At 43.9% G+C, this 12992-nt stretch overlaps 1 protein-coding gene and 1 long non-coding RNA gene across 3 annotated transcripts in view; one reads left to right on the top strand and one right to left on the bottom strand.

Moving 5' to 3' along the window:
- The first annotated feature begins 2906 nt into the window (after window positions 1–2906).
- On the top strand, window positions 2907–6939 carry LOC132367066 (uncharacterized). Its single transcript, XR_009503660.1, has 3 exons — window positions 2907–3214; window positions 3507–3601; window positions 6342–6939. It is a non-coding gene; the product is annotated as an uncharacterized LOC132367066 (long non-coding RNA).
- The window catches only part of GLDC (glycine decarboxylase), a 99995-nt gene continuing 93723 nt past the window's right edge, over window positions 6721–12992 (bottom strand). The window contains exons 23-25 of one of the 2 annotated variants that reach the window (XM_059924751.1): window positions 9940–10112; window positions 7962–8042; window positions 6721–7424 (exon numbers count right to left, since the gene is read on the bottom strand). In XM_059924751.1, coding sequence (XP_059780734.1) covers window positions 7281–7424; window positions 7962–8042; window positions 9940–10112 — 398 coding nt within the window. In that variant the 3' untranslated portion in view covers window positions 6721–7280. Of the gene's footprint in view, window positions 7425–7961; window positions 8043–9939; window positions 10113–12992 lie in introns of those variants that run through there. The other variant, XM_059924752.1, reaches the window with a different exon arrangement.

Below are 12992 nucleotides of genomic sequence, written 5' to 3'. Positions count from 1 at the left end.
ACTATACAAACGCTTTTACTAGTGCTTTTACAGTGCAATAGACAGATCAAAATCACACTAAAATTCTCTTGCATTGGTTCTGAAAACCCTAGACCTCTATAAGAGATCCAGACCCCCAGAGAGTCATGTAGGTCCATTTAAAAAAATAATTTGTAGTTGATTTTTTTTTTCAACCTTCCGTTGTCCATTGATTCTCTTGAATTCAGGAGAAATTATAGGCAATCTCCAACCTGCATTTCAGAACTTAATTCGTAAAAGAATGATGGCCATAATCTGTGACTTAATGTAGGTTGAAAATGAAATCTCTTCTATGAATTAGTACAAATATTTCCCCTAGGAACAGTGATACAGAGGAAAGAGGTAGATTTCCAGGTTAGCCTTCAAAAGCCTCTTAAACCCTAATTGAGCAGCACTGCTTTTACGGAAAAGGTATCCAGTAACCCTTCCCAGTTCCAGGCACCAGAGACTGCCCCCTCCCCTAGATAGACTACATGTTCCAAAACAAACTACGGGGTGGGTGATCTGACAGCAGAGATTGTAGCTTCTTTAATATCAGGGACTTATTCCCCATCCTGAGGAAGTTATATATATGAGAGGTGGGGAGAAGACATGGGAAAAGCTCCAGATGGACAATGTGTACGAAGGCTGGGAAGTTAGTTGGCAAGGTAAAGCTACAGCTGGGAGCCCCCCCCCGGAACAGGGAGGGCTAGGAGAGGGGGGAAGGGGGAGATCAAGTACTCAATGAAGCAAGTGATAAGAATTACATATGAACAGGAGAAGGAAGAAAGAGGAAAAAGAACATCATAACTCACCCGCACAGACCACACATCTTTGTTGTAGTACACAGCAGGGTCCCTGCCTGCTTCTGTGGCCAGTAATAAGCAGGCGGGTCCTCCAGCCCCTAAGGCTCCCTTCCTGGGAGGTTTCCACCCGCCCTGTCCTCAGGGCTTTGCTGCTCTCTGGACTCAGTTTTCAACTTCACAGACATCCTAACCCTGAGGTAGTCACCCCCCTGCCTCTTACTTCCTTACCTCTGGCCTCAGGTTTGGCTCCTGTATGGTTCCCTCAGTTCAGAACTCTTGCCGCCTAGTTGGTTTCTAAGAAAAACTTCCGTGTCCTTCCTCTTCTCTCAGGGTCCTCCCCTCCCACACACATTTCCCTCCTAATCATGGGGTCCTCCCTCTACCCCTTTATTGAGAGGCCCACTCCACTATGTCTGGTGCCCCCCTCCCAGCCTCTTTCTCATCCAGGGAACTTGGACCCTAGGTCTCTTCTTCCACTCGCCACCCCCGCCTCCACCCAACACTGCTTCTCTCCTCTTCCTCCACCTGCTTACTGCTGGCCTGCCTCCCTCCCAAGCTTGGGCTTCCTCCTGCCCTCCACCCTTTCCTTTTGTCAGACCCTGTGCTCTCAAGTCAACTTCTTAACCATCCCCCTTCCCCATTCTCTTGATTTCTCTCCTCTTCCTAATTTGAGGGAGTTCTCTCCTGCCTCCTTATTTGGGCCAATTGTTCATGCGCTTGACTCCCTTCTCTTCCTTCTCACCCTGGAGAACTTTCTTCCACCTCCCCTACCCCCCCATCTGCCTTTTCTTTCCCCCCAGTATTTCCTTCATCTGCCTTGTCACTGAGCTAATGATGTTCTTTCCTCTTCCGCATCTGAATCCTCCCCATCCCTACCACAGACCCCTACCACCTCCTCCCCCATTTCCTTCCTGTTCCTAACCTGCACCTTCTTCCCACTTTCAGTTCTCTTCCCTCCCTCCTTCCCCAATTACAAATCCTTCCCTCCCTTCCTGACCTAAGGACCGCCCCCCCTCCCCAATATCTTTTCTCCTTTTCCCTCAAAGCCCTCCATCCTGAGCCGGGGTCCCGTTTTTCCTCTCTGGACCCTATTTTCTTCCCTATGATCTCGACTCTAGGCTGAAACCCCTCCTCCCCCTTCTTGACTCCAGAAATATTCGGACACCTTTCTTCAACCCCAGCGTTTATTCCTCATCTTCTTTCTTCCTTCCCTATTTCCAAGAGATTCTTAAAACCCTTTACATATGAGATTGAAAATAACCAAATGCTAAATAAGATGGAGAATACAGATACTAAGGCCTTCAAATATGCTTCGCCCTCTTCCTGAACACCCCCTTCGCCCCTTCTCCACTTCTAGTCATGGCTGGCTTCTTTTTGTTCAGATTTTAGCCTGAAAGTCACCTTGTAAGAGAATCATTCCCTGGTCACCTAATATAAAGGATTCCCAAACACCACCCACCCACAGACCATATTGGTTTTTGTTTTCTAAAGAACATTTAATACTGTGAAGTCTTGATGTGTTCGTCCATCTAGAATTGACGTCCCATGAAAGGCCTTAACTTTCTTGTTCATCTTGTATCTCTGTCGTTTAGAATGGTGCCTGGTACATAATGGCTCAGTCAGTTTGCTGAATAAGTTAGTGATTTCTAGGTACCAGACACTATGCCAAGTGCTCACGCTGTCTTGTTTAATCCTTACAACAAGGCTGACTGAGGTAAGTACTTTTATTATTGCTATTTTATACCTTAAGTAACTGAAGTGCAGAAAGGATAAGTGAATTTGCCTGTTGTCTCAAAACAGTTGGTATATCTGAGAACTTAATCCAGATCCGTATGAAGTCACAGCTCATGTTCCTCCCACTTTCTCTGGTGGGCCAGAGGAAAAGGGCCGTTAGGAATGGAAAGGGAAAGAAGATAGATCTGAATGCAAGGTAAGTCAAAGTGGAGTCAGGACTCCTGTGCTGGGACAGGGAGTGCAGGATGTATAGAATAGGACACTAGATCCTAAGTGAAGATGAGGATAATAACAGGAGCTAACACTTAGGAGCACTTACTTTGTGCCAGGTTCCAAACAATATATCGAATTCTCTCTCACCTAGGAGTGGTAATGTCATCTTACAGATAAGGAGACTGAGGCTCAGAGATGCTAATTATCTTCTCTGAGGCCATACAGGTACGATACAGGGGAGCTGGGATACCACCCCAGGCAGTCTGACTACAAAGCAAGTACTCTGGTTGCTATCCTGCACTACACGCAGCAGGAAAATAAACAGACTTACGAGAGTAGTATGCTCTGTGTTGGGCACCAACTCCTGCTTCCTGGATTCTTATCTTCTGGACATTCTGGAATGACCTCAGCTGATGGAACACTCCTGCCTCATGGCTTACCTCTTACTGCTCTCCACAGAGGAGGTGATTGATGATGAACCCACGTTACTCCACTAGCACTGGGGAAGCCCCCCCCCCTTTTTATCTCCCCCCTTCACCTGGGATCAGCACAGGGCAGCAATTGTGGATTAGCTCTACAGACTGTATCTGCTCTACAGACTCAAGCTTTTTTCTTGAGTGAGGTGTCCCCGGGCTTAGATTGCTGAAGCATGGGGGTAAAAATGGAGAAGCAAGCCCTTCCAGCTAGAGATCTAAAACCAGAGTCTCCAATTGGCTTCTTACTGATAATAAAGCTGATTTGTTTTCCAAATGGCAGGAGCGAGCCTAGCAGGCCAGACAAGGCGGAAGCACAGGTGGCATCGGCTCTAGGACAGTCTGCTCCAGTCATAGAGGGATTTTCCTCTCAAAATGGTAAGATTTGCATAAAAAATGCAAGGTTGACTAAGTCCAGCCTCTTCCTCACCCCTACCTGCCTCCCCAGACCCATCCCTTAAAGGCTTAGAGTTCTGGAAATGTCCCTGAAATGTGAACAAAGAAAGCTGAGAGGCAACAAAACCTGGGACTTGTTAGAAATGCAAATTCTCTGGCCCTGCCCCAGACGTACTGACTCAGAAATGGGTCAGGGCTCAGCATTCTGTTGTCTATAAGCCCTTCTGGTGATCTAGACACACTCAGGTTTGAAAACCACTGCCCTAGGTAACATCCCTAACCCTGGCTGATGTCTGAGCCAAACGTTCTGTCCCAGAGCCCTGCAAACCTCTCAAAGTGCTAACATCTCAACTTCCAAACTGCTTGTCCCAGATGGCTTCTTGCACCCAAAACTGGCACCTACATCCTTTATTTGGATAAAAGGCACCAGTTTGGTCATTGGAAAACACGTTCCCTATATGTATCTAGAGGGTTCATGGTTTGTTTTTGTTTTTTTTAAATTATTATTATTTATTTATTTTTGGCTGCATTGGGTCTTCATTGCTGCGCATGGGCTTTCTCCAGTTGCAGCGAGCGGGGGCTACTCTTCGTTGCGGTGTGCGGGCTTCTCATTGCGGTGGCTTCTCTTGTTGGGCCGCACGGGTCCTAGGTGTGTGGGCTCAGTAGTTGTGGCACGCGGGCTTCAGTAGTTGTGGCTCGCGGGCTCTAGAGTGCAGGCTCAGTAGTTGTGGCGCACGGGCTTACTTGCTCCGTGGTATGTGGGATCTTCCGGGACCAGGGCTCGAACCCGTGTCCCCTGCATTGGCAGGTGGATTCTTAACCACTGCACCACCAGGGAAATCCTTCATGGGGTTTTCAGACTGAGCTGGGGCCCTTCCCCTCTATGACACACAGCTGCAAGGCGAGGGTTGTTCCAGGAGTGCCCTGTGGCCTATCCCAGGGCTGTGAGAAGGCCAAGGGGATGCCCGATTCACAGGATGTATGTGTGTGTCTACATCAGACTCCTCATCTTCAAAAGTGCTCAAAAGGTATACTCTCCATAACATTTTGTAGGTACTTAATGCCCCTGAATTGAATAATTTAAAATGGTAAATTTTATCACAAGGTGGGGGTGAGGGAGAACTACACAAAGCCTGTCCAGAGGCTTGTCTCCAAGGCCTGGCATTTTGTACTTAGCTTTAATAGAACCCTCACAGCATGCATTGGGAATACTGGTTTCCATGGCAGTGTCCCTCTTTGAGATCAAGGATCATTCCTTCATTCATTCAATTTATATTTGTTTGTTGAACACATACGATGTGGAAGACCCCAGCTCAGCACAGGTAATCCAATGATGAATGAGATATGGTCCCTCCTCTCAGAAAACTTAGTCTAATGAGGCAGACAAAAACCAAGTAAACAGAATAATTACTAACTGTGCAAAAGAGTGTAGGATAACAAACTGAGTGCCAAGCTAGAAAATAAGAGAGCCCATTTCATGTAGAAAATAAGAGAGCCCATTTCATGGAGACGTGCAGAAGACCTCCTGAAGAGATGCTGAAACATGAAGAACAAACGGGAGCCAGCAAAGCAAAGGTGATGGGGACAAGTGCTCCAGGTGGAGGATACCACACGGACAAAGACCCAGAGCAGGGAAAGATGGCACAAGCCTCAGGTGAATGCATGAGCGACTTAATAGTGAAGACAAACAGTTTACTTCAACTCTCTAAATCACCTGCTTTTGCCCCTAACAAACATATTCCAGGGCAAGCAGTGGATGACCAGCTGTGGAAACAACTTGGGCACTCGACCATTAACACTTTACAGTCTGATAAGAAAGAAAAGACTTGCTGTTCACTCTGGTGGTTTGTTTACACATGCTTGTCCTTCCTCAGAAGGGGCTACTCCATTTCCTGATGGTCAGTCTGTGTTGAGAGCCTGGTTTCCAGCTCAGGAAGGGCAGAGTCTCCAGGTGTGTGGTGACCACGGCAGTGTGGTACCCAGTTTACACCGGTAGGAACTGGAGTTGTTCAGCCTGGGTTCAAATTCTGGCTGTTCTTTCTCATCAGCTGTGTGACCTTGGGCATCTCTCCATACCTTCCCCCTCGTATAAAAGTGGAATGTTGTGAGGCTCCAATGAAATAATAAACACTTAGAATAGTACCTGAGAAGTACTCAACAGATATTAATCATTTAATTATTATGTAAAAAAGGAACCATGGATCCCATCACTTCGCTACTGCTTAGTTAGGCTGAAATGAACAGTTCTACAAACTTTTTAAGTGTGAGAATGAGTAGACCGCTTGCAGAGCATTCAATAGAGTACGCAGACCTTTCGTCCATGTCACTATCATAATAGCTTGAATAATGGTTGGTTGAGTAACAAACAAGGAACCAAGTAGTCAGGGTTAGAGCAGATGCTCCATAACTTTTGGGGAAGAACATATGAAGCATTTGCTATTTCTAGGGAAAAGTTATTTGTGGCAGGCCTGCTAGTTGCCTACCTGAAACTCATTCTTCTCCTTTTCTTCAGTTAACAAACTTCTGGTTTTCTTTGGGGCAGTAACATGCCCAGGTAAAAGACCTTCTCATACTCCCTTGCAGCTAGGAGTGGCAATTTGAAACAAGCCTGGCCAGTTAAAAGTAAGCAGAAGTTACTGGGTGGAACCTCTGGGAAAGCATTTCAAAAGCAGCTGACTTGGATGGAATCTGCCTTTTGTTTTTCCTCCTTTTTCCTGCCTAGAATGGGTATGTGATGCCCAGGTATGCAGTAGCCATCTTAAGACCGTGAGGATGAAGACTATATGCAAAGGGGGCAGAACAGGAAGACTGAAGACTACCCCTTGGCTTATCACCTCTGGACTTACTGTTAAATGAGGAAAAATGAACTATTTAATTAAACTGCTGTGGTTGTTTCTCAGTTATATGCAGCCAAACACAATTCTATCAGAAAGGGCTAAAGTGGCATTCACTGCTAACCGAGACATACAAACTGTTTCTTTAGCCAAAGACACAACTAATAATGTAACGGTTCTGCTGGGTTGGGTATTCTCATTATCCTTCGAACGCCTCTGAAACTAGGGTACATGGGAGTTAACAATGGAAAGTGGACCAAGAAGGCATTCTTCAAATTGCAATGCTTTTATTAGAATATTATTAATTGCAGATTTTTAAAAAACTACACACATGGAAAAAGGAGAACACTCAGAAATACTATTACAGATTAGGCAAATTAGTAGGATGAAAAAGATTTCTTCAGTGTATACAAAATGTAAACATTTGCCCTGGGATTTCCCACAGATGGCACAGTCCACAAGGACTTATTTGGAATAAAAATATGTCTATCGGATCTCCAGTATAGTCTCTATACTGCAAACTTGCTACATTGAAGTTAAAGTTACTAGCACACCCCAAATTTTCTACGCAAAAAACTAAGTGGTCCCGATCAAGGCAGCTTGAACATCAACTGCTACATGTGAAAGCAGAGGCACCAAAGCAAATCAATCTTCCAACAATGAGCTTCCACTCACTATGCTAATTGTATTTACATTTACCTTGAGAGATATTACAAAAATATACAGTATATAAAACCCCTACTTGAGTCTGTGGTGGAAAGTGAAACATTTCTTTATCAGGCATTCCAAAGCCATTAAGTCAGTCACTTGAACTTAGGGAGAGAAGACTAAGAAGAGGCCCTCTTCTGTTCAGAAAATGGGGACTCGTAAACATCCATGGGTGGGCAGGTACAAACCAGGTGCTGATCTCCATAGATGTCATCAATCCGGGCAATGGTTGGCCAGAATTTGTTTTCTGGTTTCACGAAGGGCTGCAAGGGACAAAAGACAGAAATCTTCCGGGATATTCTGAGAGGTTTCTCTCGGTGGGGAAGAGGAAACTGCAATGATATTCCCACGGCCTGAGGTACCATTAGCCCAACAAGTACTCAAAAAGTATAAAAAGCTAAAATCCAACCTCCTTCATTACTGTCCATCCAAAACCCCCTGTCCCTACTCTGCCGAGCATACCACAGAGCACCTTCACCTAAGAATCAAAGGGGAGATAGACTGCATTTGGGGCCATCTCTCTGTTGGATGATGGTAGAAAACATCGATCCACTTGACAGGGACTCCCATTTGGTCTTCCTGCACTGTGCACCCTGAGGATTCCCAGGCCCCTGGATGGCATTCTGACTCTGACCTCAAGAGCTCTGAAAGCCAATTCCTGTGTTCTGCAAAGGTGTCCTACATGTGGTCACTATGGTGAGGAGACAGCAAGAGTGGGAGCCCCACAGAGTAGGTGATGGCCCCTCATACACACATGAACGTGGACCAGCTGGCACATCCAGTTTCAGAGGAGAACTTACGAGTGGGAATGCTGCCACCTCTCTGGAATACGGCCGATCCCAGTGGGAGGACGTGACGCAGGTCAACGAGTGTGGAGACATCTGAGACAGAGACATGGATGGGAGATGGGGTCAGAGCAGAACACTGCCTTTCCCTTCCGTACGTCACATCAACCAGTGAGGTGATGGAAGCCCATGGATGGTGGGTGGTGGTTTTGTTTCAGTTTGGGGGGGAAGGAAATTTTGGTAGGAAAATTTTTATCGTGAAACATTTTAAATATCAGAAAGTTATAGTAATAAAATAAGCACCCAACGTAAATCAACATTTTTGTCATATTTCTTAACCTTTTAAAACAAGAAACATTACAGATACAGTTGAAGCTGCCTGCATATCCCCTTTCCATCTTATTGCTGGCCCTCCTCCCCAGCGATAACCACTACCTTGAATTCGGCTGTCACAATTCTCATCATGTTTTTATACTATTACTGCATATATTAATAAACTGCATAGAGCCTAGTTTGGTACACTTTTAAACCTTATATCATCCTGTGAGTATTACCCTCCACTTGCTTTTTTTTTTTTAATTTTTATTTATTTATTTATTTATGGCTGTGTTGGGTCTTCGTTTCTGTGCGAGGGCCTTCTCTAGTTGCGGCAAGTGGGGGCCACTCTTCATCGCGGTGCACGGGCCTCTCACTGTCGCGGCCTCTCTTGTTGCGGAGCACAGGCTCCAGACGCGCAGGCTCAGCAATTGTGGCTCACGGGCCCAGTTGCTCCACGGCATGTGGGATCCTCCCAGACCAGGGCTCGAACCCGTGTTCCCTGCATTGGCAGGCGGACGCTCAACCACTGCGCCACCAGGGAAGCCCCCGCCACTTGCTTTTGTATCTCAGTATTGTATTCTTTAGATGTCTATTGCTATTTTTTAAAAAACTGCCTAAACCCTGAAAGAATCCAGAGAAAAGAGAAATAATAATGAGAGCAAATCATATTATATTCCTCCACTACCCTGTCAAACTCACACTGAGCACGGTGCTGGCCTTCTCCCGCCAGCCATTGGCCCCAGCCCTCCACCTTCAGCTGGGCAGCTCTGGAACTTGTCTGAGCTCCCCTGAACATCTCATACTCCTCTGGCTTGAAGCCATAACAACAGAACCACAGCCTTCGAGGTATACTCAATTCATGATCCCTCAGCTTAATAATGTCTGGACCTAATGCAGAACTTAGAGCTCCGATCAGATATAAAAGGAACATATTTTGGAAGAGGCGAAGTAATGCCTAACAATTTTTTTTCCAGTGTAGGCCATAAACATGGTAAAACATTCAGGCCAAGTACCATTCTGGTTGTTCTAAGAGATAACGACTCTAATAAAAGAATATCTTTATCCAGAGTTTATAAGGTAAATAATCTCAGCAGAGTGCATCAAACAGAGACACAGAATGATAAGATTTCTCCAACTATATAGGGTCCTTCAGCCTCTGCTCCCTCCTTTGGAAGCCAACTGGGTCCTTGTGGGGTAAATAGCTCCCGCAACCACCAAACGTATACATAAAGTTAAAACATATCAGAAATAACCACATTCGGGGCTTCCCTGTGGTTAAGACTTTGCCTTCCAATGCAAGGTGTTGCGGGTTCCATCCCTGGTCAGGGAGCTAAGATCCCACATGCCTCGTGGCCAAAAAACAGAAACAAAACAGAAGCAATATTGTAACAAATTCAGTAAAGACTTTAAAAATGGTCCACGTCAAAAATATCTTTAAAAAAAAAAAAGAAAGAAAGAAAAGAAATAACCACATTATACTTGAGTAACCACTGTTGTGTTGATTCAAGAAGATTTAAACTTCCAGGTAATGAACGTATGGTCTGCTCAGAAGAATGGCCTTATCCTAGGCAAGAATATCATCTTCCAGTAAGACTTCAGAGGTTGCCGGCACACCATCCAGACACTGTTTTCTACTCTCTGAGATATTTTAGATAAAGTACCAGTGCCTACGTACCTTCAGTGGATTGACCCTGGGGTCGATGCGGCCCTCCTCAATGTCGGCGATTTCCTGCCGAATGCTGATCATGGCATCACAGAACCTATCCAGCTCTGCCTTGTCTTCCGACTCAGTGGGCTCAATCATGAGAGTGCCTGCCACTGGCCAGGACATGGTAGGGGCATGAAATCCTGCAAAGGAGATGGAGGAACTTGTGTCACTAACTTTAACCTCCCCAATTTGGAAGACGAGACCCTCCCCATCTTATAGTTTATCCCAAGGAAAATAATCTGATAAATTTGCTACGGTATATATCTAGGGATACATTTTAGCACTATTTATGGAAGAAAAGCTTAGGAAATAACCTAACATCCAACGATAGAGGATTGGTTAGGCAAATTTTACTGGGCTTCCATACAATAAATATGCAACCATTCTTAGTATTTAAATGTATATTTGTTAATATTTTTGAATGTTTACCCAACTTAAGTGAAAAAGACAAGCTACCTAATGATACTGTCTCGTTTCTATTTTTAAAATGACAAAAGTATTTATATATATATACACATTTATATATGTGTGTTTGTGTATATATATACATACACTTTATATATGTATGTATATTTTAGGAGGGAAGCTGCTTTGAAGAATAAATACTAAAATTTTAACAGGGTTATTGCCAGAAAATGAGACTAGGGTTTTTATTTCACTTTGTTTTAGAATCTTTTTATAATGTTCATGTATTACTTTCAGTTAAGAGAAATTAAAATATTATAGCCTACCAAAAGGTAAATAATGAGGTAACAAGCATTAAGGAGGCTGGGGTGAGTGTTACTGTCCCTATTTTACAGATGAGGAAACTGAGGCTTGCCCAGGATGTAGAAAGTCTTCACCTTTACACTGAATACAGCTGAAGGTATTTCTATGTTTCCAAAAGCTTTCACATGTTAAGATGAATCGACAAGACACATGGTCAAGAGAGAGATTTCCTGGTCAAGAGAGAGATTTCCTGGACAAAAGCCAAAAACAACTTTTTCCCAATTCTTACACTTTTTCCTGTGAAACTTTAAAAGATGAAGAACAGCTCCCAGGTTGATATTTCTGTCAACTAAGTTGGCCCTGGAGGGCAATGGTTCCCAATTCTGGTGTGCATCATTACGTGGAGTCCTTTATAGAGTCATGCCTGCATTCTTTAAGGGATTGCCTTCTCAACATTTTATTATAAAATTGTTCAAATATACCGATAAGTTGAAAGGACTGTAGAGTGAACACCCATACACATTCTACCTAGAATCTACAATGACGCTCTGTTTGCTTTATCACATAATCTAGTTATCTATTCCTATCACATATCTAAGGCATCCGTCTTAGTTTTGATGCATTTCCAAGCATGTTGCAGTCATCAGTACACTTCCCCCTTAAACACTTCAGCATGCATATTATTAGCTAGAATTCAATATCTGAATTCAATATCTGTCCCCATATTTTTGTGATAGTTTACTTACTGCGAAATACACAAATCTTAAGTGTACAATTTAATGAATTTTGACAAATGCCTACAACTGTGTCACCCAAATCAGAAAGGGATTTCTTTTTTAAACAGCAAGCTGATCTCATTACCCATTAAGTCTGACCTCAATTCCATGTGTGAGCAAATGCAGCCCAGTATTTTCTGCTGTAGTGGTTCCCATATCTGGAACCATCTGAGTTGTCATGGAAACATGGATTCCTGGATTTTAACCCTGATTCAGGAAATCCAAGGTATGAGCCTTTAAAAACTCATATCAGAATCAGGTTAAGTTTGGAAATCTCTGCCGTATGGCAGCATGCCCCACACTCACCTGATAGGACTCATCCATAGAGTGCTTGTAAACACAGATTACTAGGCCTCACCCCTAGTATAATCAGTAATTCTGATTCAGGAGGTGATTTAGACCCAGAATCTGTGCTGTCATTTTCACTGTTGTTTTTTTTTTACTTAGCCATTCATTCATTCTCTCACTTATTAAGCACAATTGTTCTGAGTGCCTCCTATGTACCAGGCACCTGGACAATTCTGGGCTTAGGGCAAGCGTAGCCATCACTCTATCAAACATCAAAATATCAAGGTTGTAGGTAGAGCAGAACTTGGAAATACTGGGCAGTAACGTCAAATACCACTTCCGTCCTACCTCCATCCCCCAGCTCCCTCCCTGCAAATGCTGCTGCAGTCAGATGCGGGATACAGGCCACACATCTCAGAAGGGAAGCCTTAACCTGAATCAGCCATCACTCAGCCATTGCCTGGGAAGTTAAGTCAGGTCATAGGAGCAGCCAACAGGAGATTCTGAGGTAATTGCTAATTTCATTAATGAAAACTTTCTCCGGTTTTCCCATTTATTATCAGTGTAACTCTACATAATAAGATCATTCACGAGAGAAGTGAGTCACACACGTGGGACTCCCGTTATGATACGGTAGTAAAACTATTATTAAAGTTCCTTATTAAAAGAAGTCATTCAAATCATCTTAAAATTCAGATAGGACTCCACATCCATCAAAAGGCAAAGTTCTCCCCAACTTAGCCTTCCTGAGAATTGAAGGTTCTGTGATGTTATTAATAATGTCACTAAGAAAATGTATTTTAATAAGGGCTGTGCTGAGTGAACATCCACTAACAACACACAGATAAAAGACTTCACAGAAAATCACATCATCTCTGTGAAAACAAGGTGCACCTATTCCTTCATCTCTATAAGCAGCTGAAACAGCTATGCCACGACTGAGGTGGCTATAAAACTCAAATGCCACTCATCTTTCTAACACTCCTACAGGATGCCTGCTTCACTTCCTTCACTTTCATGGACCTCTCTGTTTACCAGGAGTCGGATAGGTGGAAGGATTTACCAGAAACATGGGCAGAGAGCAGCAATCATTTTCTTTGGGATTTTTAACTTTGTTAACTATAAAGACTTCTTTACCTAGCTGCTGATGGATTCAAGATGCATGATTTAATATCTTTTGAAGGACGGTACCAATGGAGTCATGGGGAAAGTTTTTTCTCTATCCACAGCCCCCAGATCCCCATTTAG

This window comes from Balaenoptera ricei, chromosome 6 (assembly GCF_028023285.1).
Source record: "Balaenoptera ricei isolate mBalRic1 chromosome 6, mBalRic1.hap2, whole genome shotgun sequence".
Lineage (NCBI taxonomy): Eukaryota > Metazoa > Chordata > Mammalia > Artiodactyla > Balaenopteridae > Balaenoptera > Balaenoptera ricei.
This window is presented reverse-complemented; position numbering and strand designations above follow the sequence as displayed.